Source organism: Myodes glareolus, chromosome 19, assembly GCF_982192425.1.
Source record: "Myodes glareolus chromosome 19, mMyoGla1.1, whole genome shotgun sequence".
NCBI lineage: Eukaryota > Metazoa > Chordata > Mammalia > Rodentia > Cricetidae > Myodes > Myodes glareolus.
Window position 1 is genome coordinate 37,709,130 of NC_142044.1, and position 24,482 is coordinate 37,733,611.

A 24,482-nucleotide genomic window follows, 5' to 3' on the forward strand; every position below is an offset into this window, starting at 1 on the left:
AAAAATAAAAGTGACGACAAGCAATCCCAAAGTGACCTGCCTCTACCCGCAGCACCCTTAGATACAGCCTCCTGTGCTGCCCTAATTGGCTTGGATTTGACCATCTTGACACTGCGCATAGAAAAGTCCATGATCTCACCACGCAGGTGGCTAGAGCTGACTAACAAGACCAGGCCCAGGGTCCTAGTGAAGTGTGAGTCATCATCCACCACCAATCTCCCTGCAGGTCCATCCTTGGGTCAGATGGCCCATTAAATCTGTCCAAATTGAGATTCACCAAGGTCCTCAAGTCTGAGGCAGAGAGGTCTATGTGTGACCACAGTGACCACAGCATAAGATCCAGACTGTTAGGGAGGTACCCTGCCCTATATCCGAGCCCGTTGACAGCTGACCTACACTGCCTGCTACCTGCTACCCATATCTGCACCCTCTGGTCCTTCACATGGGGACTCTTGCCTTGGACCTAGTAGCTCATAGGAGCTAAGTAGCGCACGGGAACAGTGGGCCCCAGGACTGGACAAGCTAGGAAGGCTCTGTTGTGGGGAGGGGAAGGCTGGACACAGCTTCAGAGTCCAGGCTTATGAAAATCCATTTTATTGGTTTCTAGACAAGTGACAGCAGGACCAGCATGGATGCAGAGGTTGGGGCGGAAGCAGACAAGCAAAGTGTTGGTCTGGCCTTTCCCCGAGGATGGATAAACACGGACCCTACTACACGGACCCTACTGGACAGCTGCATGGAGCCGCCTGGCAGAGGCCAGCACGTGGCTTAGGTTGCTGGATGCTAGACTCAGTTCTCAGCAAGATCTGAGGTGACCACTGACTGGGCATTGCCAGCCGAGCGCCTGCTTGTCCCGTGCTTCACTTCCGGGCCTGCTCATAGTTGTCGGTGAACCAGGCACAGGTCTCCTTTACAGCTGCAGAGGCAGACAGATGAGAGGCGGTGACACCACCCGCCCTTCCCCTCTCCCCCCTCCCCGGAGGTAGGAGGCTCCACCCACACACCCTAAACTACAGTGTCCAGCTTTCTAGTGGATATAACCTCTGAGGGGGGCTTGGTAACCAAGCCTGCAGGGCCTCACGTGGAGGCTGAGCCCACTGGAACAGCTGATGCTGAAGTCCAGAGCTAGCTGGCAAGCACAGCTTGGGGTGGATAAGGGTTCTGGGAAGGACAGCTCACCTTGCTTGAAAGGTGTGAAACGGAAGTCAGGCAAGTAGGACCGAAGCTTGCCATTGCTGGCTGTCTTCTTATACTGTCCATCCGACTTTGTTGAATCAAACTGGACGCCTTAGTCAAGGCCATAGCAGAAGAAACAGTTACGTATTTGCCCTACCTGGACCTATCTTTTTCTGGAACATGTCCAAGACACAGCAGATCCCCTCCTATTGCCAGGGTGAGCACCACCAGAAACAAAATGGTGCTGTGTTGGCCATGCTAAAGGGGAAGCCACAGTACCCCACCACAGTACCCCACCATCAGCCCCTCACTGGAGTCAAAGGATACAGTGACTTCCCCACAGAAGCCCATTGCCTCCACGACAGCCTCGGCCGCCTCCTTGATGGACACTTCATCTTCCTCGCCCACTGTGGGGAACCACAGGCCAGCAGTCAGTCAGGCCTCCCTGTCCAGACCCTTAGGGGCATGTCTGCTCCCACTCGTCAGGGTAGGCACGGGTCCTGCCCTGCTGCAGAGCGCCCACCTGAGAGGATGATGGGCTCCACCTCACTGTATTCCCGCAGGACCCAGATGAAGAGCCGGGCCAGGTCCTGGAGGTCAGAGATTTAGGTCAAACCCATAAGTGAGTACCAAATGCCCCTAGTGGGGAGGTTGTACTGCTGTGTCTGCTCCTTTGGGGGCACAGTCAGCGTTCACCCTGGATGAAGGTCCCTCACCCAGGCTATACTCTCTCCTGCTGAACCCAAGTTGCACCCCTGGGGACTTAGCATTTTCAAAGACTGTTTCCTATGCCACCGCTTCCCACACAGCTTTCTGGGATGGCCATGCTGCCCCTATACATACCAGAGAGTAGATGAACTGCCTCCGTGGCTTCCCCGTACCCCACACAGTCAAGGCTGAACCATTACCTATAGATGGGGCAGGGGTCAGAGCTCTGCACCCGGAGCCAGCGCCCTGGCCACCCCACAGCTGAGCCCAGGGCCCCTTCAGGCAGGTAACCTGCGCCGGGCGTGTGCTGGACAGCTTCACTCACTCTTGGCCAGGTGCACCTTGTGGATGAGGCCAGGCAGCACATGGCCATCTTCGATGTTGAAGTTGTCATGAGGCCCGAAGACATTGGTGGGGATGACAGCGGTGAAGGTACAGCCATGCTGCTGGAAGTAGGCCCTACAAAGACACAGTGTCTCCTGACCTCATCCCCGGCATGTGCCCCTAGTGTCCCCAGCTCCTTCTGAAGCTGTATAAATGAGGCAGCGATGACAACACCCCACTAACCCGGGGATCCATCCTCCCCTCTCCAAGGAGGCCTAGGCAAGACCAAGAAGTAGCACCTGTTCTGCACATCAATCATCCTCTTGGCGTATGAATAGCCAAAATTGCTGCTGTGCGGTGGACCATTGTGGATCTACAAGGAGCAGGAGATACACTGAGAACCCCCACCTGGCTCCGTCCACACCCTCAGTCCCTCCCCAGGAGGCCCTGCCCCTCACCATTGTCTCATCAATAGGATAGGTGGTCTTGTCAGGAAAGATACAGGTGGACAGGCAGGAGACCACCTTGCGAGTGCCCACCTCGAAGGCTGAATGCAGGACATTGTCATTGATGTGCACATTCTTCCTCTGCAGTGGGTAGCACAGGTGGGTTAGATATTGTGGATTTTTAATTTAAGACGTGTTACGTTTGTTTATGCTGCGAAATATTTGTTTAATGATGCAAAGATGTGCTGCATTCTTTTATGTTGCATTTTTTAAAAAATTCTGTAAAGCTGTGTTACTTTGCCTGCTTATACCACCTGATTGATCTAGTAAAGAGCTGAATGGCCAATAGGTAGGCAGGAAAGGGATAGGTGGGGTTGCCAGGCAGAGAGAATAAATAGAAGGAGAAAAAGAGGAAAGAAGCAAGAAAAGGAGGAGAGGACACCAGAGAACAATCACAGAGTAAAAAGGAAAGAAACATATACAGAATAAAGAAACGTAAAAAACCCAGAGGCAAAATGTAGTTAAAGAGAAACAGGATAATTTAAGTTAGAAAAGCTGGCTAGAAACAAGCCCAGCTAAGTTGGGCATTCATAAGACTAAGTCTCCGTGTATTTATTTAGGAGCTGGGTGGCGGCCCCCCCAAAGAGTTAAAAAAAAAAAAAAACCAACTACATAGGCTGTCCATGAATGACTCAAGCTCCTTCCTCTTCCTCCAGGGAGAGACATGGGAACATAGCCTAGCTCAGATATGAGCATTATCTGTGCCTATTTTGAGATTTTGTTTGTGCTGTAACAAATAAAGCTTGCCTGAAATCAGAGCACACAGCTAGTCATACGAGTGAGCCAAAAAGACCAGGCAGTGATGGCTCACACCTTTAATCCCAATGCTTGGGATCACACGCCTGACTCTGCCTGACTCTGGTTCTCTTTCAGACTGGATCAATCTCCTGTAGCCCAGGGTGGCCTTGAATTTGCAGAGCTCTGCAATCTGATCTTCAAGCAAGCTTTATTTGTTAAAGCATCACCACACTTCTGGAATAAGGCTAAGCCTCCCAGCACTGACCTTATAGAAGCTGCCATTATCTAGGGACACAGGAAGGTCCTGCCCTGCCTGCTTGGGTGTGGGTGCCAGAATAGCATTTCCAGGGCTCCTGAGTGCTGGGCAGTTGATAGAGATGAGGAAAACTGTACATGGGGTTCCCACCACAAAGAAGTAGCACGCCCTTCCCAACTACAGAGGAGTCATGCCCAGCTGTATGTCTTAGTGTCTTGCTTTGCCTCTCTCCAGTTCTCTTCCCTAAATTGTTATGAGGCATACTGGTCTAAGAACAGAAAAGAGGTAGTGACCACGCAGTTTGCTGAAAACACTGGGATGGGCAAGAAGAACTTTGGGTGACTGAGTCCTTAAGCAAATTTGGTGAAAACCGTTCCATACTGCAGTGTGTAGTCAGGCCAGCCAGGACAAAGTCATTGCCCAGAGGCAGGTGGGCAACTCTTCGGAGCCCAGTTCACAGAAGCAGAGATCTTATATTTTGCCCTTCCTCCTAAAGCACATGCTAGAGACACTCCAGCATCCAGAAGTGGCTGGTAGATTCAGGGAGCTGAATGAACCAAGCCTGGGAGTTCAAGGATCTGGCAGCTGAGCAGGCTCAGTAAGCAGAAACCTGCCTCCAGTTACACAGTGTGGAATGCTAGCTCTTTCAGCTTCTCAAGCCTGCAGGTCAGCACTTGGCCAAATGACCCCAGGGCTATGCAAAACCAGTCCTCAAGGACTTCTTGGGAATCTGAAGAGCCTAAGCTCTGGGCTCCCAAGGCTTATTGTCCCCAGTATCCCAACTTACCCAGAAATCCAAGTTGTATTTGATATTCCGGAAAAGGCCGCCTACCATTGCAGCAAGATGGATGACATGGGTGGGTTGTACCTTCTGGAACAGGGCCCGGGTTTGTGCTGCATCCCTGAGGGGGAAGTCAGTACGTCAGAGGGCCTGGTGAGGCCCAGGGAAATCAGGAATTAGGAACTTGGGCAGTGGGTGGAGAAACTGGATGGGTCTAAGGCTAGAAGGGCAGCCAAAGGGACAAGTAGCCAAGTTCAGGACTGCAGCTGGCATTGGGTGTGAGCACCCGGAACTATAGGAGGATGTTTGCTTAGCACAGCCAGCAATCGTAGCCAGATCAGTCACCTGGCAGGGAGGGCACAGACTCAAGGAGGGCTCCCGCTAGGCCCAGGGACCAGCCCAGCAGTGCACTCTTCAGCCTGGAGAGGGGACCAGGAGCAGGGGCTGGGTCTGAATGTGGCTCCAACTCACGTCAGATCTGCATCTTTGGAGGAGACAAACACCCATTCCTCTCCAGGTAAGCCGGCCCCATCTGCGACCACCTTCTGAATGGCTTTGCCCACCAGTCCAGAGCCCCCTGTCACTAGGATCCTCATGGATCCCTGGGGCTCACCCATTGTGGCTGCACCTGGAGGGCCAAATGTGAGAGCTAAGGAGGATACAGGATGTGCTGTTTTCCCCACCCCATTCTCATGAGCCAACGGACAACAGGCACAGAATCAAACTCCCAAGGAGGAGCAACCATGGCCTGCCAGGCACACCCTGCTCCGTTCCCCTAAGAAGTCCTTTGCCCTGGGCACCACAGGTTCCTGCTGGCTGCTATCCAAACTAAAGTAGCTTGGTTCCAACTACTAGGCAGAGGAAAGATACATCCCAACCCTACGACTGAAAGATTAGGGTTGACAGTTCCGAGCAAAGATCGTAGCGGTTACTTGTCGCCTACTCACTTCTACAGACAAGCGGCAGTACCCGTGCTTGGAGCCCCGAACCCACTAGTGCTGAGCTGATAGCCTATGGCCTAGGAAAGCCTAGTTCTTCTAGGTGCTGGAAGGCCTCGGGACGCTGAAAATAAGCTCCTGCAGGATGGCTCTGGCCCAGTCGCATGGCTCTACCACCACTCAGATGAACAAGGGCCCAGCCCATACACCCAGTGGTCCACTACCATACACCCAGTGGTCCACTACCTCGCAGGCCACCCAGCCCAAGCCCACGAAGACCTCCTATGCCAGACGCACTCTTACCGCCTCGACCAACCAGACTGTGGGGTCCCTGGTTTGCTGCGCTGTGTCCACCCAGGAGACTCACCTGCTCCAGGTTCCACCAGTCCTAGAGCTGCTTCCGGTGCACAATTCTCCAGCTACCCGCGGTCCAGGTGGAGGGGGCGAGGCCCTCCCGGGGAGTTCTGGGAAATGGAGTCTTGGTTATGCACCGGAGCGGCGCGGGTGATTCTGGGAAATGTCCTCCGGGCCTCAGCCTTCTGGGAAACCGAGTTCTGTGGGCGTGGCGTGGGCGCTGAGAAGCTGAAGACCAAACACGTACTCTGGTGGTTGTACGGATACCAGTCTCGCAACGCAGGAGTGGTCTGGCCAGGAATCTCTATTTTTTTTTTTTTCGAGACAGGGTTTCTCTGTGTAACAGCTCTAGCTGTCCTGGAACTTGCTCTGCAGACCAGGCTGGCATCGAACTCACTGGGATCCCCCTGTCTATGCTGGGATCAAAGACTTGCACCACCACCGCCTGGCCTCTAGGTGGTCAGTTGTGTGTTTCAGCCAAGAATTCACAGAAGACTCGGGTTCTTTTACCTAAGTAGAGTATTTTAAAGGAATGAATAAAATCCCTTCTGCCGCAGGACGGTGGTAGTGCACGCTTTAATCCCAGCACTCCGGAGGCAGAGGCAGGCGGACCTCTGAGAGTTCCAGGCCAGCCTGGTCTACAGAGCAAGTTCCAGGATAGTCAGAGCTACTACACAGAGAGATCCTGTCTGAAAAAAATCAGAATCAAACAAACAAAAACTCCTACAATCCCGGCACGGGCCCCTTTGGCCGATAGTTTAAATTTTCAATATGAAACATAATTTAAGCTGTTGTTGAGGCTGTTACATAGAGAAACCCTGTCTCAGAAAGCCTCATACACATCTATCTATCTATCTATCTATCTATCTATCTATCTATCTATCTATCTATCTATCTATCTATCTATCTATCCATCCATCCATGTCTATATCTCTATATAGGGTATATATGTATATATACCACATATATGTATATTATATGTATGTGTATATTTACACATAAAATGTATGCATAAATATGTATTACATATGTATTGGTCATGAGGATCTCAGTAGGACAACAGATGCTTTAAATTTAGCTAATTATATCAACTGGGCTGGTAGTGTTGATTTAAAAATACAGACACAGGCTGAGGATATGGCTCGATAGGCAGGTGCATTTGCCAACCCTCCAAGCCCAAATAAATTGTGGAAGAACTGGCACGCTTGTGTTTTTTTCCACAATATCAGAATTTATTGGACAATAATAAATTCAAATGGCATAGTGATTTCACTGGCAGCAACATGCCAAGTAGTCCTGATTCCCTTGACATTGAGCTGAAGCAAACACAAGTTACTGTATTCTAATCTTTACTATGATTATTAGCTTTGAGGCTACAGATTATAATTACACAGTGAATCTATTGATCTACGTGTGGGCTACAGGATGTCTCCAATGGGCTAAAGAGGTTGCAGCAGAGTTCAAGGAGTTCCAGCGTGGCCAGAGAGATGGAAGCAAACTCCAACAGAAATGACGAGTGGGTAAGAGTCAGATCAGTACCTGCTCTGTGAAATTCCCTTCAACGGTGTGAACCAGTGAGTTCCCTGGGGTTACATCACTAAAGAGCCCACCCCAGCATGAATGAAGACTTGGGAAAGCTGAAATCCTGGTACTCTCTGCATTATTTGCATTTAGCTGGGCAGGTCTCCCCTCCTCAACTGTCCTTGTTGCTTATATAATTTATGAACCTGGTTTTAGGGACTTCTTGAGACCTGTGAGTTGTCTGCTTCCCAAGTTTTAAGGAGCCTCTCCGGAGTGGAATGTTTCAACATCTCTTATTTACTGATTGATAATTTAATAGGCATATACGATGCATTTAATTCACATTCATTAGTTACTTTACCCCCCCAATTCCCTCTGAGCCCCTTCTTCTGAACAAACCCCCTCCTAATTTTATGTCTTGTTAAATGACTCACTAAATATAACTAGGGTTGTTTTGCATGAGCACGGGTGTAGGGTCATTTATTGGAGCATGGGCAACTTCCCACACTGACAGACTTGGAACCCATCTTTGCTGATTTCATTTCAAAGGGATGACGTTCAGATCTTTCAAAGACCTTGCTATGTGGAAAAGATCCCTGGAGAGTGGAAGGCCTTCCCTAAATTCTCTAGGAATTTAGGGCAGTTCTAGCTGGGATTATGCTGAGCCTGCTGGAGCCCCTGGAGTGCTCATTTCCAGAACAGAGGTTGCCTCTGAGCCTGACTGGCAAGAGTGTTGGGAGTCTCAGAACTGGTTATCTCTAGAGAAGAGGTTTGGTCCCAGACCCTGTCTAAAATGTCCTTGGTCACAAGCTTAGCACTGTTACCATATTGTTCAATAATGATAAAGCTTTACTGTAATCACCTCCCCTCTTCTTAGAGACAGGATGTCACTATGTAGTTTTGGCTGACCCGGAATTAGCTATGTACACCAGGCTGTCCCTGAGCTCACAGAGATCCACCCAAGGCACGTACCCACGTACCCAGCTACTAACTGTTGTTGGTATTTTTTTTTTAACTCTTACTCTCGGGGGGGGGGCACCAAAGAGTATTCATACAGAGACTTACTCTTTCTTACGAATGTCTAGTCTTAACTTGGCTTATTTCTAGCCATCTTTTCTTATGTTATCCCATATATCTTTTGCCTCTGGGCTTTTACCTTTTTATATACCTTTTACTTCTTATTCCATGACTTGCTGTGTAGTTGGATGGCAGGCCCCTAACTAGAGTCCTCCTCTCCTTCTCCCTTTCTTGGTCCTCCTTTTTTTTTCTCCCCCTTGATTTTTCAAGACAGGGTTTCTCTATGTAGCCCTGGTTGTCCTGGAACTCACTTTGTAGATCAGGCTGGCCTGGAACTCACAGTGATCCGCTTGCCTCTGCCTCCCGAGTGCTGAGATTAAAGGCTTATGCCAACACTGCCTGGCAGGGTCCTCCTTTCTACTCTTCTTTCTATTTATTCTCTGCATTCCAGCCCCACCTCTCCTTTCTACTGCCTCGTTATTGTTCATTCAGCTCATTATTAGAACAATCAGGTGGGTTTTTCTTAATTGTTTATTTTGTTGGTGTTTTAGCCTGTATGTATATCTGTGTGAGGGTGCTGGATCCTGGAGCTATAGACAGTTGTGAGCTGCCATGTGGGTGCTGGGAATCAAACCTGGGTCCTCCAGAAGAGCAGTCAGTGCTCTTAACCGCTGAGCCATCTCTCCAGCCCCCAATCAGGTGTTTTAGACAGGCAAAGTAACACAGCTTCACAGAGTTAAAAAAAATGCAACATAGAAGAATGCCACACATTTTTGCATCATTAAACAAATATTCCATAGCATAAATAAATATAACACGTCTTCAACTAATATTTCATAACTAATCATCCCTTCTAATGTTTATTCTTCCTGTAAATAAAGTAAGATACTGGGTGGTGGTCCTGAATTGAATCCTTAGTTGACAAGTACTAGATTATAGTGCCTAGCTTCCTAGAGTGGAGAACTGTCAGCTAAGCAACCTCTCTCTGTCCAAACTGCACTTGTGACAACTGTGTTTTTGTTTCTGTTGTTTTGTTTTTGGAGACAAGGTTTCTCCTTGTGTGTAACCCCTGGCTGTGCTGGAGCTCATTATGAGGACCAGGCTGTCCCTGAGCTCGCAGAGATCCACTTGCCTCTGCCTCCTGAGTGCTGGGATTGAAGGTGTGCGCCACCACCGCCTGGCTACTGCGCCAGGTTGTAAACAGTTGAAAGACCTCAGACAACTGAGGAAGCTACACTATGTATGACCTCTGCTTGCTGCTGAAGCACAAGTCCAGCTTCAGAAGGCACTGGGTTACTTACCATACGTTTTGAATAGCTTGCACCCACCCTTTGGCCGTTCAGAGCCTGAGTTGGGACTAGGGGCGTAACTCAGTCAAGCGCTTGCTTTGGAGGCACAAAGAATGGAGTTTGAGCCCATGTTTTTAAAAAGTGACCCTCTTTGGCATCTGTGGGTACTAACATACATACCCATCAACATAACAACAACAACAAAAAAGCATGCCCTGCTGGGGAGGCAGAGACCTAGGCATCTCTGGGGCTTGTTGGCCAGCCAGCCTAGCCTGCTTGGTGAGTTCCAGAGCAGCGTGACAAACTCTGTCTTTCACTATTTATTTACTCACTTATCTGATGTGGACGGGTGTTTGCACACACGTGTATCTGTACACTACCTGCCTGTTTTGTGTCCTGGGAGGCCAGAAGGCTAGAAGAGGCTGTTGGGTTCCCTGGGACTGGAGTTACAGATGGCGGGGAGCCACCCTGTGGGTGTGGGTGCTGGGAATTGAATCTGGATCCCTGGAAGAGCAGCCAGTGTTCTTAAGCCATTGCTCTAGACCCTGTCTTTTGTTTGTTTGAAATAGAGGTGGATGGTGCCAGAGGAACACCACCCCAGGCTGCCCTCTTGCCAGACATATGCACACATGTGCACCTGCACATACATAAACACACACACATCTTGATTGTCGGGGTCCAACACCAACATAAATTATCTCTCTGGACCGGTGTGGAGGCACGGGAATAATTGAGACACAGTTCACACAGCAATATCGGAAGGGAGTCTCAGGGTACATTTAAATCCTGAAGATCACCCGCGTTTATTTTCAAAACAACTTTTATATCCAAAGGTAAACTGAGGGGGAAGTTCATTAGCATTCTGTTTCCGGGGTAGCGGAACTAAAGTCACGTCTGCAACTATGGCTGCTCTGTCACTTGGCTTAGATTAACACCTCTTCCCGTAATTATGAGAAAGGACATTAGCATATCCTAACACTGGCGACACTCTGTCTGTAAGTGCTAGGTGACCACCTCAGGTGTGACCTACGGTTTGAGACCCTGGCCTCCATACAATGTAAAAATAAGTGGCCTGTATAATATTGCCCCACCCTGATGGACACTAACAGCCATTTTCAACTTGGCCAGACAGTAGACTTGACTTAGCAGTCAGACAGAAGGTCCATGACCGGTGCAGTTTTTGGTTGCACCACGGACTGTAGTATAATCAGCACACGCACAATCCTTTGTTCGAGGTAAAGACTTCTGCAATTGGTTCAAACATCCTTGTGTCACATTTCCTTTCTTATAAGCACGCTACCTGTTTGTTGTCCAAGACAGCTGAGTGAACACTCTCCTGTGCTGTAACCTTAAGCCCAATTAAAGGCTTCTCTCCAGTGGTCTTTCTTTTGTCTACTTTTGTTTCTAATCATGAGAAGAGCAGGTTTATCTGGTCATAGGAAGAGCTGTGGAGCAGGAAAATGGTAGCAAGGACAATGGTGGTGGGGACACTGAGAAGACTGTCCCAGATAGCAGAGGCTGGGACAAACTGGAGGTGGGAAATGGCCTTGGTTGTCAGAGTTGTAGGGAGCTGACAAGCTTTGAAAGGACCAAAGCTCCCAGGTTAGTCAGGACTGAAACACTGGCCTCTGTAGGAGTTGAGGATCTGGGAGCCTGAGACTCATTTAGGTGGTGCAATACTAACAGTGCTGCCCGATGCCACCACACACTTCTACTAGATGTTGAGGAGCGGCTGCTGCTGAATGCCAGGGTGACTGGTGGTTACCGACCAGAGTAGTAAGTCATTAATCTAAGTGCCAATAACATTTAACCTCTGGCTTCTAAATTCCACTTAGGGCTTAGAGCTACAGGTAAGTGGTTCTGCCTGTGCGGCGCCTAGGCCTTGGGTACTCAAAGGTCATACTTGTAGAACTTGTTTTTGCCTCAACACACCATTTCTATCCAGGTGGGACAAAAGGACTCCAGAAACAGAGTTTCACTGGGGGTATCCTGGGCCACTGGCACACGGAGGGGTTGACTTCTCCAGTGAAGGAGCCAACACAGTCCTTCTGTAGACTTGTGCAATTTTTAGAACAGTATGTGTGCTGAATAGTCTTATGTCAACTTGACACAAGCTAAAGTCATCTGAGAGGAGGGAACCTCAATTAAGAAAACGCCTTCCTAAGACTGGGCTGTATGCAAGCCTGTGGGGCATGTGATTAATGGGGGACCTCCCAGGCCCAGGCCACTGGGGTTCTGTAAGAAAGCAGGCTGAGGAAGCCATGTTGAGCAAGCCAGTAAGCAGCCCCCCCCCGCCTCCATTGCCCCTGCATCAGCTAGATTCTTCTACCTCTAGGCTCTAGCCCTGTTTGAGTTCCTCTTCTGACTTCTGTCAATGATGGACTATGATGGAGTCATAGTCCTCCCCAACTTGCATCTTGGTCATTGTGTTTCATCACAGCAATAGAAACTCGTAGCTAAAACAATACGTTAGAAGTGAAACCTAGGACTAGAGAGATGGTTCAGAGGTTAAGAGCACTGGCTGCTCTTCCAGAGGTCCTGAGTTCAATTCCCAGCAACCACATGGTGGCTCACACCATCTATAATGAGATCGGTGCCCTCTTCTGGCCTGAAGGCATACAAGCAGACAGAACACTGTATAATTAATAAATAATAAACAACTAAATCTTTTTAAAAATGAGTAAAACCTAATGGTTAATTTCCAAAGGTTCCTCAAGCCAGTTTAGGTCTATATAAAAATGAACAGGAAACACTAGCCCCCTGCTATACCTGCTAATTTAGCTATCCCCCACAACTGCACCAAACTCTGCTAAGCTTCCCCTCCCCTCCAAAACAAACAAACAACAAACCCTAGAAGCTTAGGGTAGAAAGCTGCAGCCAAGCTTGCTTGTAAGGTTATGAGTCTGACCTTATATATAAGGATATAAAATAAACAGGATATAAAATGTAGAGATAAACTGGGCAGTGGTGGTGCACGTCTTTAATCCTAGCACTTGGGAGGCAGAAGCTGGCGAATGTTTGAGAGTTTAAGGTCAGCCTGGTCTACAGAGTAAGCTCCAAGACAGTCAGGGTTACTCAGAGAAACCCTGTCTCAAAAAAAAAACAAACAAAAAAAACAAAAAAAAAACAAAACCAACGAGAGAGAGAGAGAGAGAGAGAGAGAGAGAGAGAGAGAGAGAGCGAGCGCTATTTGATTGGAGCCTCGTCCAACTCATCTGGTAAGCCCCATTTCTCTGGCTGGCTCACAGATTCTCCAAACAAATGAAAGGCGCCAGCAGCTTGTGGCAGACACACCATCACCCCTTGCCTATAACCTATAAAATGTCCCAGTTTTAGTTTGGGGATTCAACTTCTTTGGCCTTGATCTCTGGGAGCAGAGAACCTGCCCGGGAATTTCTTTGCTCAATATAACTGTTGTTTTTCAATTAGGCTAGACCTGGCTTACTGCGTCAGCAGAGAAACTTATAGGTGTGTGTGTGTGTGTGTATGTGTGTGTGTGTGTGTGTGTGTGACATAGAACCTATTAAAACCCACCCAGTTTTCTGTTAATACATATGACTATTAAGATTGTACCCTCCATGGGGCTGCAGAGTTAAGAACACTCATTGCTTGTTTGGGATATTTACAAATTACAAATTATTTACAAATTTATAAATTACACTTTGTAAAGATGTATTTGCTGTGATTGGTGTAATAAAAAGCTGAACGGCTCATAGCTAAGCAGGAAGTATAGGAAGGATTTCCAGGGAGAGAAAGGAAGAGGAGAAAGAATGGACCCTAGGAGACATGGACAGGAAACAGGAGGTGCAAGATGGAAGAGAGGTAACCCATGTGAAAGAATGCAGATTTCTATAAACGGGTTAGTTTGTTCTAAGAGCTAGTTAGGAACAAGCCTAATTTATACGCTGAGCTTTCATAATTAATAAGAAGTCTCTGTGTCATTATCTGGGAACTATCTGGCAGGACAGAAAGATAATTGTTATAGTTGCTCTTCCAAAGAATCCTTGGTACAATTTTTGCACCCACATGGCAGCTATATCTAACTCCAGTTCCAGGGGATCTGGTGCCCTCTTCCGGACTCCATGAACACCAAGCATGCACATGGTGCACAGACACACACACAGGCAAAACACTAACATGCACAATAAAAATAAATGCAATTCTCTGCCTCAATCAGCTTGCATTCTAGGCTCACACTTAACTTTGCAAGATGGTAAAATAACTGCCTTAATTTCACTACTCTGAGTCTCCAGTGGCTTATTACAAAGTTAAGATCATGTCTCTCAGGCACAGCGGCTCAAAGTCGTCTTTCGACCACGCGCGCGCGCGCGCGCGCGCACGCACGCACACACACACACACACACACACACACTAATAATAATAATAAAGGTGTTTAAAAACCCAAAACCAAAAGCCCCAAACAGAACCAACACCACCAGAACCAACAAGAAACCTTCAGTAAAATTTCTCTACAAGGCCTGCTTTTCCCAGCTTTTCCAGGGATATCTGGCGACATCTACTGCTGGGCATCCTCGCTAACCCCATACCCACGTGGGCAAACAAGGACTCTCACCGCTGAGTCTGCGCACTGGGTCCTCTGGCTGGCCGCAGTGGTCTGGGCCGGAAGTCTGGCACGGAGAAGGCTTGGGTCCCCACTTTCATCCTAGAGCGGCTACGGATGTCCTCCGGGCGGGGCATCGGGTTGCTTCCGGCCGGGGTGTGCAGCGGCGGTGTGGGCTTTGTGGTCGCCCGGGGCTGCGCGGCCGGGTGCGGCTCGGCTTGCTTCCGCGCCGTCCTCTCGCCGCCGGGCTCCGGGTGAGTGGGGCGTCGTAGTTGGCGCGGGCAGGCGGGTGGGCTCGTAGCCAGTGGGGTTCAGCAATTCGGTTTGGTGTTCCGGGCCTGGCTGCACTTCATTTTTGCAGGTGTCCGCAGCTTCTTGCTTCGTTCGGGCCGAGCCCTGCGGTTTTTCCTCCCAGACTTGGGTGTGGTAGATGCTTGGTTTGGTCGCCCGAGGACATCGAGGTCTTTAGGGGTTGCACACTCATCCTTGGCGCCCAGAGCTCAGGCCTCTGGCCGCTTGCAGGCTGCTCAGATGCATCTGAGTGCAGGTGCACGCATCTGCTGTTCTGCTTGGACCTTGCCGTCCTGCCTTCCGTCAGGCCTCTCGGCCTCACCTGGAAGAGATGCAGTGCAGGCACCCCAGTGCTTCAGGGGTTGCAGATAATGTGCGTGTTGGGCAGAATCAGCTTCTTACGACCTGAAGGAGGATTCCCAGGTGGGGGTCAGGAGTCAGCCAAGCTGTCATAGTCTGTGATGACATAACAGAGTCAACGTCTGTGATATCTCTGTGATGATGCTCGGAACATTTAACCCACCTTGCATCCTGCCCCACCGTGGTCCAGGAGTCCCCAGGGCCTGAGTAGTACGCTAAAGGTTGTCTGGGTTTTAGCAGGAGTATGGCTCTAAATTCCAGCAGTTTCCAGCAGGAGCTAGTATTCACAGTCACCCTGTGCACTCGCAGACATCCTTCCGCTGAGACCCATCCCAATGAAAGAGAGAAATAAATGTCTTTTGCTCACGGAGAAATCAGTGCGCGCACCCCCACACCCCACTCCCCACTCCGCGCGGGGTTTTGTTGTTGTTTTTGGTTTTTCAAGACAGAGTTTCTCTGTGTAGCCCTAGCTGTCTTGGAACTTGCTCTGCAAACCAGGCTGGCTCCACCTGCCTCTGCCTCCCGAGTGCTGGGATTAAAAGTGCAAGCCACCATGCCCAATTTACACACTGACTTTTAAGGCGGTGTCTCACTTCCCTTTTAACAAACAGCAGACCTTTCGTGGATGCAGCATTGTATCTGTTTTTATAATACTTCATGGGAGGTACAGGGAAACTTCACAAGCCGGTATATTTGGCTCTGGACACTGCTGGTTCTTTGAGAATGGAATCCTGGTCCTGGAATAATTGGGGGTCTGGGGATGATAGCAGAGCTGGGAAAGACTCATGATCTGATCTGGTGTTGGAAGGGATGTCAGAGAAGCAGCAGGCTTGAAGTAATTCAGAGAGCCCTCCTAACTGCTTCTTTGGCTTGTGGAAGGAAGATGGCTGCTGTAGGCCCCTGGGCTTGTTGGAAAAGAAGCTTGTTTGTGTCGGTGGGAGACCCTGTGTGCATGTACTGGGGGCAGAGTTTGGACAAGGAGCCCTAAGGGGGCAGCCAGCCACTGACTCTATTCTTTTTGACCTCCAGTAAGCTGCCTCTGGTAAACTTCTAGATGATTCTGAGAACATAATACAAACCTGCTTTGCCCACATGGCACCCAGCTGACTGTGCAACGGCAGAGGCTTCTAAGGAGGTGGGTGTTGAGGCCCACTTGACTGGTTTTTCCCAAGGCTGAAGCTATGCCAATTTTCCTACTCCTATTTTATTTTATGTGTATGGGTGTTTAGTCTGCACGTAAGCCTGTCCATCATGTTTGTGCCTGGTGCCCTCAGAAGCCAGAAGAGGGCATCGGATCCCCTAGAATTGAAGTTACAGAGTTGTGAACTGTTGTGTGGGTTCCGGGAATTAAACCCAAGTCCTCTGAAAGAGTAGAGGAAGAGACCTGGTCAGTCGTCCTCATCAACTTAGACCGTGAAACCCAATATGGACAGGTTCAACAGAACCACCATATACGGGCTGCCCACGCAGCTTCAGCATTGCCAGGGCCTACATTTCATATCCCCCCCCCCACCCCAAGAGTAACGAATGCTCTTAACCCCAGGCTATCTCTCAAGCCCCCAGTTTGCTGATTTTGAGATGAACATTTCTTCAGGCAGATATGTTTTATTCAAGAGATTTCCCTTAAAACAAGAACTTATAAAGGTCATAAAGAGGCAACGTGGTTTTAAGCTACTCTTGTAAACAGATGCAGGCTTGTTTCCGGCTAGCATCGTCATTGTAAGTGTGGTATCCGGGGCTGAGGGGTAGCTCATTGGTGGGACACTCACTTGCCCAGCATATGTAATACCCTGAGTTCTATATAATGCATAATAACCTTAGTGCTATAGACTATAGTAAAAGTCTAAAAGCAGATACCACACGTCCATTTTACCCTTTTTTCAAACATTAAGTTTCAACATGCAAATTTCTTCATAGTACTAATCCTGTCCATCTCTAAGCAAAACACCCCATAAGAGCAACATGTATTTACGAAGAATCAAGTCTCTCAACGCAGGAAATGGACTCTGTGGGTGACAGACCTGAATCTGAGCCTTCGCTCTGCTCCTGACTGGGCTAGTGATCTTGGCTAATCTACATTCTCTTCTAGTCTCTTTTCTCCCTGTCACTCGATGACAGACGTGAGATGAGATGACCCAGGTCCTTTCTGAGCACCATGGCTGGGCTGCTGCCTCAGACTTCCTTATGCTGGCTGTCAGTTAGACTCCGGTGCAGCAGTCTGGCAGCACTGCCTTGCTGTAGAAACTTCTACAGTTCTGAAACTTAAAGCTTGCACACACACACACACACACACACACACACACACACACACCCGAGACAGCTCGCTCTTAGAAGGAGCAGTGGGAAAGGTCTGGCTCAAGTGCCTAGTAAGTGACCCAAGTGTTCCTGCTAATTCTTCTACCTACTTGGAGAAGAATGCTGGTGTGTGTGGGGGGGGGAGGGGGTAGAAGAGCCTTGAAGGTTTTTACACAGGAAGTCACCATTCCATTTATGCTTTTAAAGAGTCATCCTGCTGGCTCTTTCTGAAAACAGTGGAGACAGGCTAGACAATTGTCCCCCTTGCGTGCAAAGAAATAATAGTAGAGAATAGCTTTGGAGTTTTGAGATGAGCAGAACGCAATATAATGGTCTGACTTACAGGTCTGCTGGTGGATTGGATGTGGGGCATTAGTAAAAGTAAAGGGAACCAAGGATATGCACAGTTCTGGCTGAACAAATGAAAACTCATGGAGAAAGGGCAGATTTAGCAGAAGCTGGAAGGTTGACACCTGAGGTTTGAAAACCCGAGAAGGCATCAGATCGAGGGCTAGTCATGTGGAAGCTGGAAAAGGGCCCAGCTGCAGGAAGAAAACTGTTTCCAGCAAGAGATACCATCTCTCTGCTAAGGTAGGTCAGGAGAGATGAAGGAAGTCTTGCCTGGATTGTGGCAAGGCTCCATTGTCATCACCGAACACTGGGAGAAGGTAGTTAGTGAGTGAGAAAGCTAGTAGAGGCTGCCCCAGGAGCACTGTGACAAGATGACTTCCTGAGTAAGAAGTCATTGGGTGTCAGGTGCAGGCAGAAGCGGAGCTGAGTAAGTGACTGAAGTTTGGTGACGCCGTAAACTATTGTGATAACCTGACCCCGGCGTATTTAAGAAAGAAAGGAGATACAAAAATAAACTCAGTGACTTTTGAGTGTCATTATGAAGGAGAGGTGGGGTGGTAGCTGGAGAGGAAACAGGCCAGGAAGTTAGGTTGGTATTCTTGTTCTGTGAGACAGGGTGTTGATCTGTTCCCCCAGAAGAGCAGAGACTAGATGTGTGTGCCATTTAGTTTTTTAAATGAGATTTTGATAATCTACCTAGAAGATGTCACAGCTCTCTTGTTCCGTACTATATCAAACCCAGCAATTCTGTCCCCAATTAAGTGGATGGAAGAGCTAGCATTGCTGTATGCTGATTGGAATGGCAGGCTAGACGGCGAGAGAAGCTTCTGTGTAAGAGGGAGGGAATGATGGCTGGATGAGATGGATGGGAGGAGGTCTAGAGCAAGGGGAGGTGAGAACCCTCTCTCAGGTCGAGTTTAGCTTGACTCATGAGAAGAGGGAGGTAAACACAGGTAGGCGGTGGAAGTGGGCGTTCTTGTCTCTCTGCCCTTGCTTTCTTACTGAAGCAAGGGCTAAGGGATAGAAAAAGTGCTAGGCATTTTAAATATTTATTTTATGTGTATGAATGTTTTACCTGTATATGTATATATACCATATGTGGTCCTGGTGCCCACGGAGGTCAGAAAAAGCATCAGATTCCCTGGAACTGAAGTTACGGACAGTTGTGAGCTGCTGTTGTTGTGTGTGCTGGGAACTGAACCTGGGTCCTCTGTAAGAACAGCAAGTGCTCTTAACTGCTGAGCCATCTCTACAACCCCACTGTCGGCCTTTTGAAAAGAAGAAAAGGATGACCGGGCAGTGGTGCACACCTTTAAATCCTGGCACTCTGGAGGCAGGTGGGTCTCTGTGAGTTCGAGGTCTACAAGAGCTAGTTCCAGGACAGACAGGTCTACATAGTGACACCCTGACACCCTGGCTTGAGGCTTGAGAGAGAGAGAAGGATATTTGTATTTGGAAAGTTGGATGAGCGTAGTCATGACTACGTAGGGCATCAGGGCTGTAGATACAGATAGCACTTGGTCAGAAAGAGTTCAGACAGATCCAAAACAGGTTGAAGGTGGCTGGAGCTGGGTCTCACACAAGGTGACAGGAATAAAAGGGCAGCTGAGTTGGCACAAAGAGGATTTATACCTTTTCTCACTGCGGCTTCTTGAGTCTCTTCCTTAAAATGTTGTGCGTTGCCCGTACCTTTAATCTCGGCACTGGGGAGGCAGAGGCAGGTGGATCTCTGCGAGCCTTGGTTCATATAGTGAGTTCTAGGCCAGCCAGTACCACATAGTGAGACCCTGCCTTTAAAAAAAAAGTGTTAATGTTTCCGTGCCATCTGCTCACAGCTCTTGTCCTTTAAATCATCTCTACTACTCACCGTACCTGATACATAGTGACAGCTAGTAAGTCTGTTTTCTCCAGGAACAGTGACCAAAAAGTAAAAGATAAAAAGTGTGTACACGTTCAGTACAGATGTAGGGTTTTTGTTGCTGTTGTTATTTTTTATCCGGAATGGGCCAACTCTTGGAGACAGAGCCCAATGATTTTTAGGGCTAAGTATATAAACTGCTGAGAATTGTGCCAGTGAGGCCCAGGACAGGGGCCACTGGAGCCATTCCAGTCACCAAGGGATTCCATTGAGGGGACTAGATTATAAGGCTACCAAAAGGGTGGGAGATTGAAGTATGGAAAGCCCGGCTGGGTTCTTGGCTTCAGTCACTGGAGGCCAGAAATGCCGCATTGCTGCTAGCACTGAGGCCCTGTGTATTACACATAGCCTACAGCGAGCGCAGTGCTGTGGACCATGGGCTGCACACTGGGTGCGGACAAGAGAGATGAGGCAGGAGGGTAGGAGGAGTGATGAATTTTATTTGCGTGATCTTTAGAATTACATGTCTTGATTTTTTTTTTCTTGTTTGTTTGCTTTTCAAGACAGGGTTTTTCAGTAGCTTTGGAGCCTGTTCTGGAACTCACTCTGTAGCCCAGGCTGGCCTCACATCCACAGAGATCTGCCTCCCAAGTTCTGGGATTAAAGGTGTGTGACACCATGGCCCGACTACATGTCTTGATTTTTAAGTAGAGCCCTGTGCCTATCCCTGTCTCTCTGTCTCCCACCCAGGACACAGGTAGAGGCGTGCTGTTTGACCGGCACAGGCCTGTTTGTCCTGGGGTTGGACATATGAGAGGTGGAGCCCCAAGAAGCCTTCCCATGTGTACAGTGGGTTGGAGCAAGGTGAGAGTTGGAAACAGTGAAGGGCCCGAAGTGTGGGCAGAGGAAAGGCTTCCTTTCTCACTTTCATGGGTGTTTAATTTTAGACCTTCTGCCTGCTCGGCAGCTTCTTGTTAACTAAAGGGAAAGACATCTTCTTCTCTCATTTCAGATTCTACTGTAGGAGCTGGGGGCAAGAAGGTGCTCCCGAAGCCTGAACTTCTGGGGATGAAAAGTCACATAATATGATGTCTGACAAACGTCCAGTGCTGGAGCCTTCCGCCTCGGAGCCCGGGGAGTTCCATGAAGACAGGTTAGCGCAGCTGTTGGGGACTCCAGAAAGACAGAGCCTCGAGAGTCCCCCCTCTCAGGAGATGGCAGTGGCCCACTGGAAAATTCAAACAGGAGAAACGGCCCAGCTGTGTAGTAAGTCAGGAAGAAACCCTGTCCTCAACTCAAACCTTCTGATACTTCAGAGAGAGCTCCTAGAAGGGGAGGCCCGTTCTTGTGGTGTTGGTGGCAGAAGCTTCCCATTTAATTCAAATGTAGTTCCACATCCGATTTCTCATGCAGGGGAGAAGCCTTATCAGTGTGATCACTGTGGGAAAGGCTTCAGTCAAAACTCCCTCCTCACCGAACACCAGAGAGTCCACGCTGGGGACAGGCTCTCTGTGTGCAACGTGTGTGGGAAAGACCTCGTTCACTACGCTGACCTAGTTGAGCACCAGCGTGTACACAGCGGAGAGAAGTCGTTCAAGTGTGCACAGTGTGGGAAAGCGTTTTGTCACAGTTCAGACCTGCTTCGACACCAGAGAGTCCACACCAGAGAGAGGCCTTTTGAATGCAAAGAGTGTGGGAAAGGCTTCAGTCAGAGCTCCTTACTCATTCGCCATCAGAGAATTCACACGGGTGAGAGACCCTATGAGTGTAATGAGTGTGGGAAATCTTTCATTCGGAGCTCGAGCCTTATTCGGCACTACCAGATCCACACAGAAGTGAAACAGTATGAATGCAGGGAGTGTGGGAAAGCCTTCCGGCACCGTTCGGACCTCATTGAGCACCAGAGAATTCATACTGGAGAGAGACCCTTTGAGTGTCACGAGTGCGGGAAGGCCTTTATTCGAAGCTCAAAGCTCATCCAGCATCAGAGAATTCACACTGGAGAACGGCCTTACGTGTGCAATGAGTGTGGGAAGCGCTTCAGTCAGACGTCCAACTTCACTCAGCACCAGAGGATCCACACCGGGGAAAAACTCTACGAGTGTAACGAATGCGGCAAAGCCTTCTTTCTGAGCTCGTACCTCATCCGACACCAGAAAATCCACACCGGCGAGCGGGTGTACGAGTGCAAAGAGTGCGGGAAGGCTTTCCTGCAGAAGGCCCACCTCACTGAGCATCAGAAGATCCACACTGGAGACAGACCCTTTGAGTGCAAAGACTGCGGGAAAGCCTTCATCCAGAGCTCAAAGCTGTTGCTGCATCAGATCGTCCACACTGGGGAGAAGCCCTACGTGTGCAGCTACTGTGGGAAAGGCTTTATACAGAGGTCCAACTTCCTTCAGCACCAGAAGACGCACACCGAGGAGAAGCTCCGCCAGTACAGTCAGCATGGAACGGATCTCACCTCACCCCCAGACCTTGTCCACCAGGAGGATCTTTCCCTGAGCGAGACTTCCCTTCATTTGGGAGAGGCATCTACAGATCAGGAATGTCATGCAGGTCACTTATGAGACAGTCGCTCTTGGAGTCAGTAAGTGGTGCTTGGAAATGGGTATACTTAGTATATCTATGGCCCCTAGGATGTGGCTTGTCACATTTCCCAAGTCACAGATAGCCTGCTTGTGGTTCGGTCTGTCGTCTGTCACCAGGTCAGGAAAGCTGAGGTGAAAGACCCCCGGAGTGGGGAGACTCTCACTCAAGTCTCGGGATAACACGAACCCCCAGGAACTCATGAGAGACCGTCCTTGCTGCAATCACACGAGGTTTATTCACAGGACAGGAACCAGTGCACTGGGGCCCAAACTCATTTCCCACGCAGGGGTAGAGAGTTCGACCCCAAGTAGCTAGGAGAAGGGGTATTTAAGGGAAGAAACTATAACCCAATAACCCAAAGGGGGTAGGGAGGGCATCATTGGAAAATTCCAAAAATACCAGTGATAATCATAAGGGGGTAACTCCCTGTTTCTCAAAATTATTCTCAAGATTATAATCTAACTTTATGGTCAGCTAGTTCCTGGAACAGAGTCACTGAACCGGTTAACCTAGATTTTTGGTTCTTTTCTCCCTGCTACAATTTTTTTTTGGGGGGGGGCTCTACTCTTTCTGCTAGAGGGGTCTGGATTTATCTGGGTCTTTCAGAGGGACTGGACAGCTGACTTTGAGCTGAACACTGAGGGGGAACCTCTAGAGCATTTTCTAGATTTTCGTTAAAGTTACACACTGTCAGAGTTAAATCTTTTCAGAGCAGAGCTTTATTACTTGAGAAATGGCTACTTCTCTGAAAGGTTGGAGAAAGGGGTTTACTTATGCAAAACTGTAAGTTGGTTCTTCCCTATTGTCTGGGACTAAACTCCACGCCACAGGGCTGAGTCCCTGGCCTTTGCTTTTTCAACTGTTGGACTCCTGGTAAAGTATTTGACTTGTTCCTCCGTCCACAGCCACCAGGCCGCTCCCACTCCTGTCCTGATGGGTCTCCCCCTGTCTCCCAAGTCGCTCCTGATTATTCTGCGAGGCCTCTCACAGTCACCATGCCCCAGAATGCTTCCTTAATACCGAGTTGGGTTTGTGGCTTGTGCTTCTGTTGCTCAGTGCTTCCCTTTGCTACTGTACTTGCTTTTGAATACCACAATTTTGAATTTTCTTTCTCATTGTGCCCTGTTCCCTGAGGACAGTGATCATGTATCATTCATTCCCACGTCCCTAGTGTCTAGCACATGACAATAAATGAAACAAAAACCCAAGTCTGTGTAATTGGCATATCCTTTATCTGTTTGCTTTCTTGAGGCAGGTTCTCACCATGTGGCCCAGACTGGCCTCAAACTCCTCGCCCCACCTCAGTCGCCTCAGTGTTGGGGTCACAGATGTGTGCTACAATACCTGCTACCATTCTGTACTGCTGTTTTTAAGTTTTTGGGATGTTCTTTCTGTCATCAGCGTGGTCTGTTTTACTAGGAAGTACTGTCTCCCCAAGTCCTGTTGATACTTGCTCTTTAGAACTGCTGACCGTCTCCCGTCTGCGGTTCTTATCCACCAGGTGTGGCATGGCCCTCGTTCAGAGCTGCCCGTTGTACTTTGAGGGCAATGCCCTCGTGTTTACATCAGTCTTTTTCTATTTTAGCAGCTCCAGACTCGACTGTCTCTTTCTAACGTCACTTGTTTGGAAATGTTTGAAATTAAGATCTTTGAGGAATAGTTTTAGATTCTTGAAAGATGAAAGTGAGAAGGTGCCATGCATCCTATGGGGAGTGTGCTGGCGAAGCCAGAACAGTGTGCGAAGTGGGCACCAGACCTTGTGAGAGCTCTGGACCAGGGACTAGATCTAGGAAGGCTCCGGAGAGGACTTTATTTTATTTTATTTTTGGTTTTTCGAGACAGGGTTTCTCTGTAGCTTTGGAGCCTGTCCTGGAACTAGCTCTTGTAGACCAGGCTAGCCTCGAACTCACAGAGATCCACCTGCCTCTGCCTCCCGAGTGCTGGGATTAAAGGCGTGCGCCACCACTGCCCGGCACAGACTTGATGTTTTAACTGGTCCAGAGAAGTCAGTGGACATCTGCCAGCCTAAGAGCAGAGATTTGGGATGGTGTCTGCACAGACAAGCAGAGCACAGGCTGCCCTGTGCTCAGGGTTCATACACGGTGGATTTCAGCCAACAAATGTGCCATATCTGCCTCTGTATTCCTTTGATAAGACCATCAATCACAACAATTAGTTTGAGACAATATGAAGATAATTTTTGTCCTAAAGGGGAAATTCTGAGTTTTTAGCAAATTCCAGCAACCCCAGGCACTTCAGGTGGGCAGATAATTTAACAAGGACACGATATTCATTTTTTAGAAAACTCCCCGTCACGTGACATAGCTAGTAGAGAAACGTTACCAGACCGTTTCAATCAGTACGGTACAGTATCGACTTCCTACTGTTTAGGAAGTTCCTTTGCAATACCACAGTCAAGAAAAGTAATATTTCTTTTACCTCAAAAAAGTCCCCTTTTACTCTTCCCAGAGTCAACCCAACCCCTACCCTGGTAGCCGTTTCCTGTGAGTGTAGAATTGCGTTGCTTGTCCTAGTACCTCCCACACGTGGATTGGTGAGACAGGTG

General features: G+C 48.8%; 2 protein-coding genes and 1 long non-coding RNA gene across 9 annotated transcripts; 1 reads left to right on the forward strand and 2 right to left on the reverse strand.

Annotated features, from left to right (window-relative positions):
• Positions 1-578: 578 nt before the first annotated feature.
• On the reverse strand, positions 579-5,909 carry Gfus (GDP-L-fucose synthase). Of its 2 annotated transcripts, none has more exons than XM_048454480.3 (11): positions 5,795-5,909; positions 4,961-5,117; positions 4,496-4,610; positions 2,667-2,795; positions 2,508-2,581; positions 2,210-2,343; positions 2,020-2,084; positions 1,700-1,766; positions 1,504-1,583; positions 1,180-1,279; positions 579-916 (listed from the first exon to the last, which is right to left on the reverse strand). In XM_048454480.3, the coding sequence occupies exons 2-11, from the start codon at positions 5,104-5,106 to the stop codon at positions 861-863; spliced, it is 966 nt and encodes a 321-aa protein (XP_048310437.1). In that variant the 5' UTR covers positions 5,107-5,117; positions 5,795-5,909; the 3' UTR covers positions 579-860. The 2 variants fall into 2 exon arrangements, with proteins under 2 accessions (XP_048310437.1, XP_048310438.1); XM_048454481.3 differs by having other exon boundaries at positions 5,731-5,868.
• On the reverse strand, positions 5,847-14,306 carry LOC125413454 (uncharacterized). Of its 2 annotated transcripts, none has more exons than XR_014998130.2 (2): positions 14,182-14,306; positions 5,847-6,009 (listed from the first exon to the last, which is right to left on the reverse strand). It is a non-coding gene; the product is annotated as an uncharacterized LOC125413454 (long non-coding RNA). The 2 variants fall into 2 exon arrangements; XR_014998131.2 differs by lacking the exon at positions 5,847-6,009 and adding an exon at positions 10,219-12,064 and having other exon boundaries at positions 14,182-14,294.
• Znf623 (zinc finger protein 623) lies at positions 14,301-23,124 on the forward strand. 5 transcript variants are annotated; one of them, XM_085679165.2, is made up of 4 exons: positions 14,305-14,423; positions 15,850-15,955; positions 20,337-20,477; positions 20,738-23,124. In XM_085679165.2, exons 3-4 carry the CDS (start codon positions 20,468-20,470, stop codon positions 21,892-21,894), a joined length of 1,167 nt encoding a protein of 388 aa, XP_085535291.2. In that variant the 5' UTR covers positions 14,305-14,423; positions 15,850-15,955; positions 20,337-20,467; the 3' UTR covers positions 21,895-23,124. The 5 variants fall into 5 exon arrangements, with proteins under 5 accessions (XP_048310429.2, XP_085535291.2, XP_048310430.2 ...); XM_048454473.3 differs by having other exon boundaries at positions 20,337-23,124; XM_048454472.3 differs by lacking the exon at positions 15,850-15,955 and having other exon boundaries at positions 14,301-14,423; positions 20,337-23,124.
• Positions 23,125-24,482: the final 1,358 nt, after the last annotated feature.

Excerpts from the sequence above, each read along its gene's own strand:
- Gfus (XM_048454480.3), bottom strand. The coding sequence starts at position 5,106 with ATGGGTGAGCCCCAGGGATCCATGAGGATCCTAGTGACAGGGGGCTCT. Across the intron at positions 2,796-4,495 it reads AATACAACTTGGATTTCTGG|AGGAAGAATGTGCACATCAA; the intron begins GTAAGTTGGGAT and ends TACCCACTGCAG. Across the intron at positions 917-1,179 it reads TTTCACACCTTTCAAGCAAG|CTGTAAAGGAGACCTGTGCC; the intron begins GTGAGCTGTCCT and ends CTGCCTCTGCAG.
- Znf623 (XM_048454472.3), top strand. The coding sequence starts at position 20,410 with ATGATGTCTGACAAACGTCCAGTGCTGGAGCCTTCCGCCTCGGAGCCC.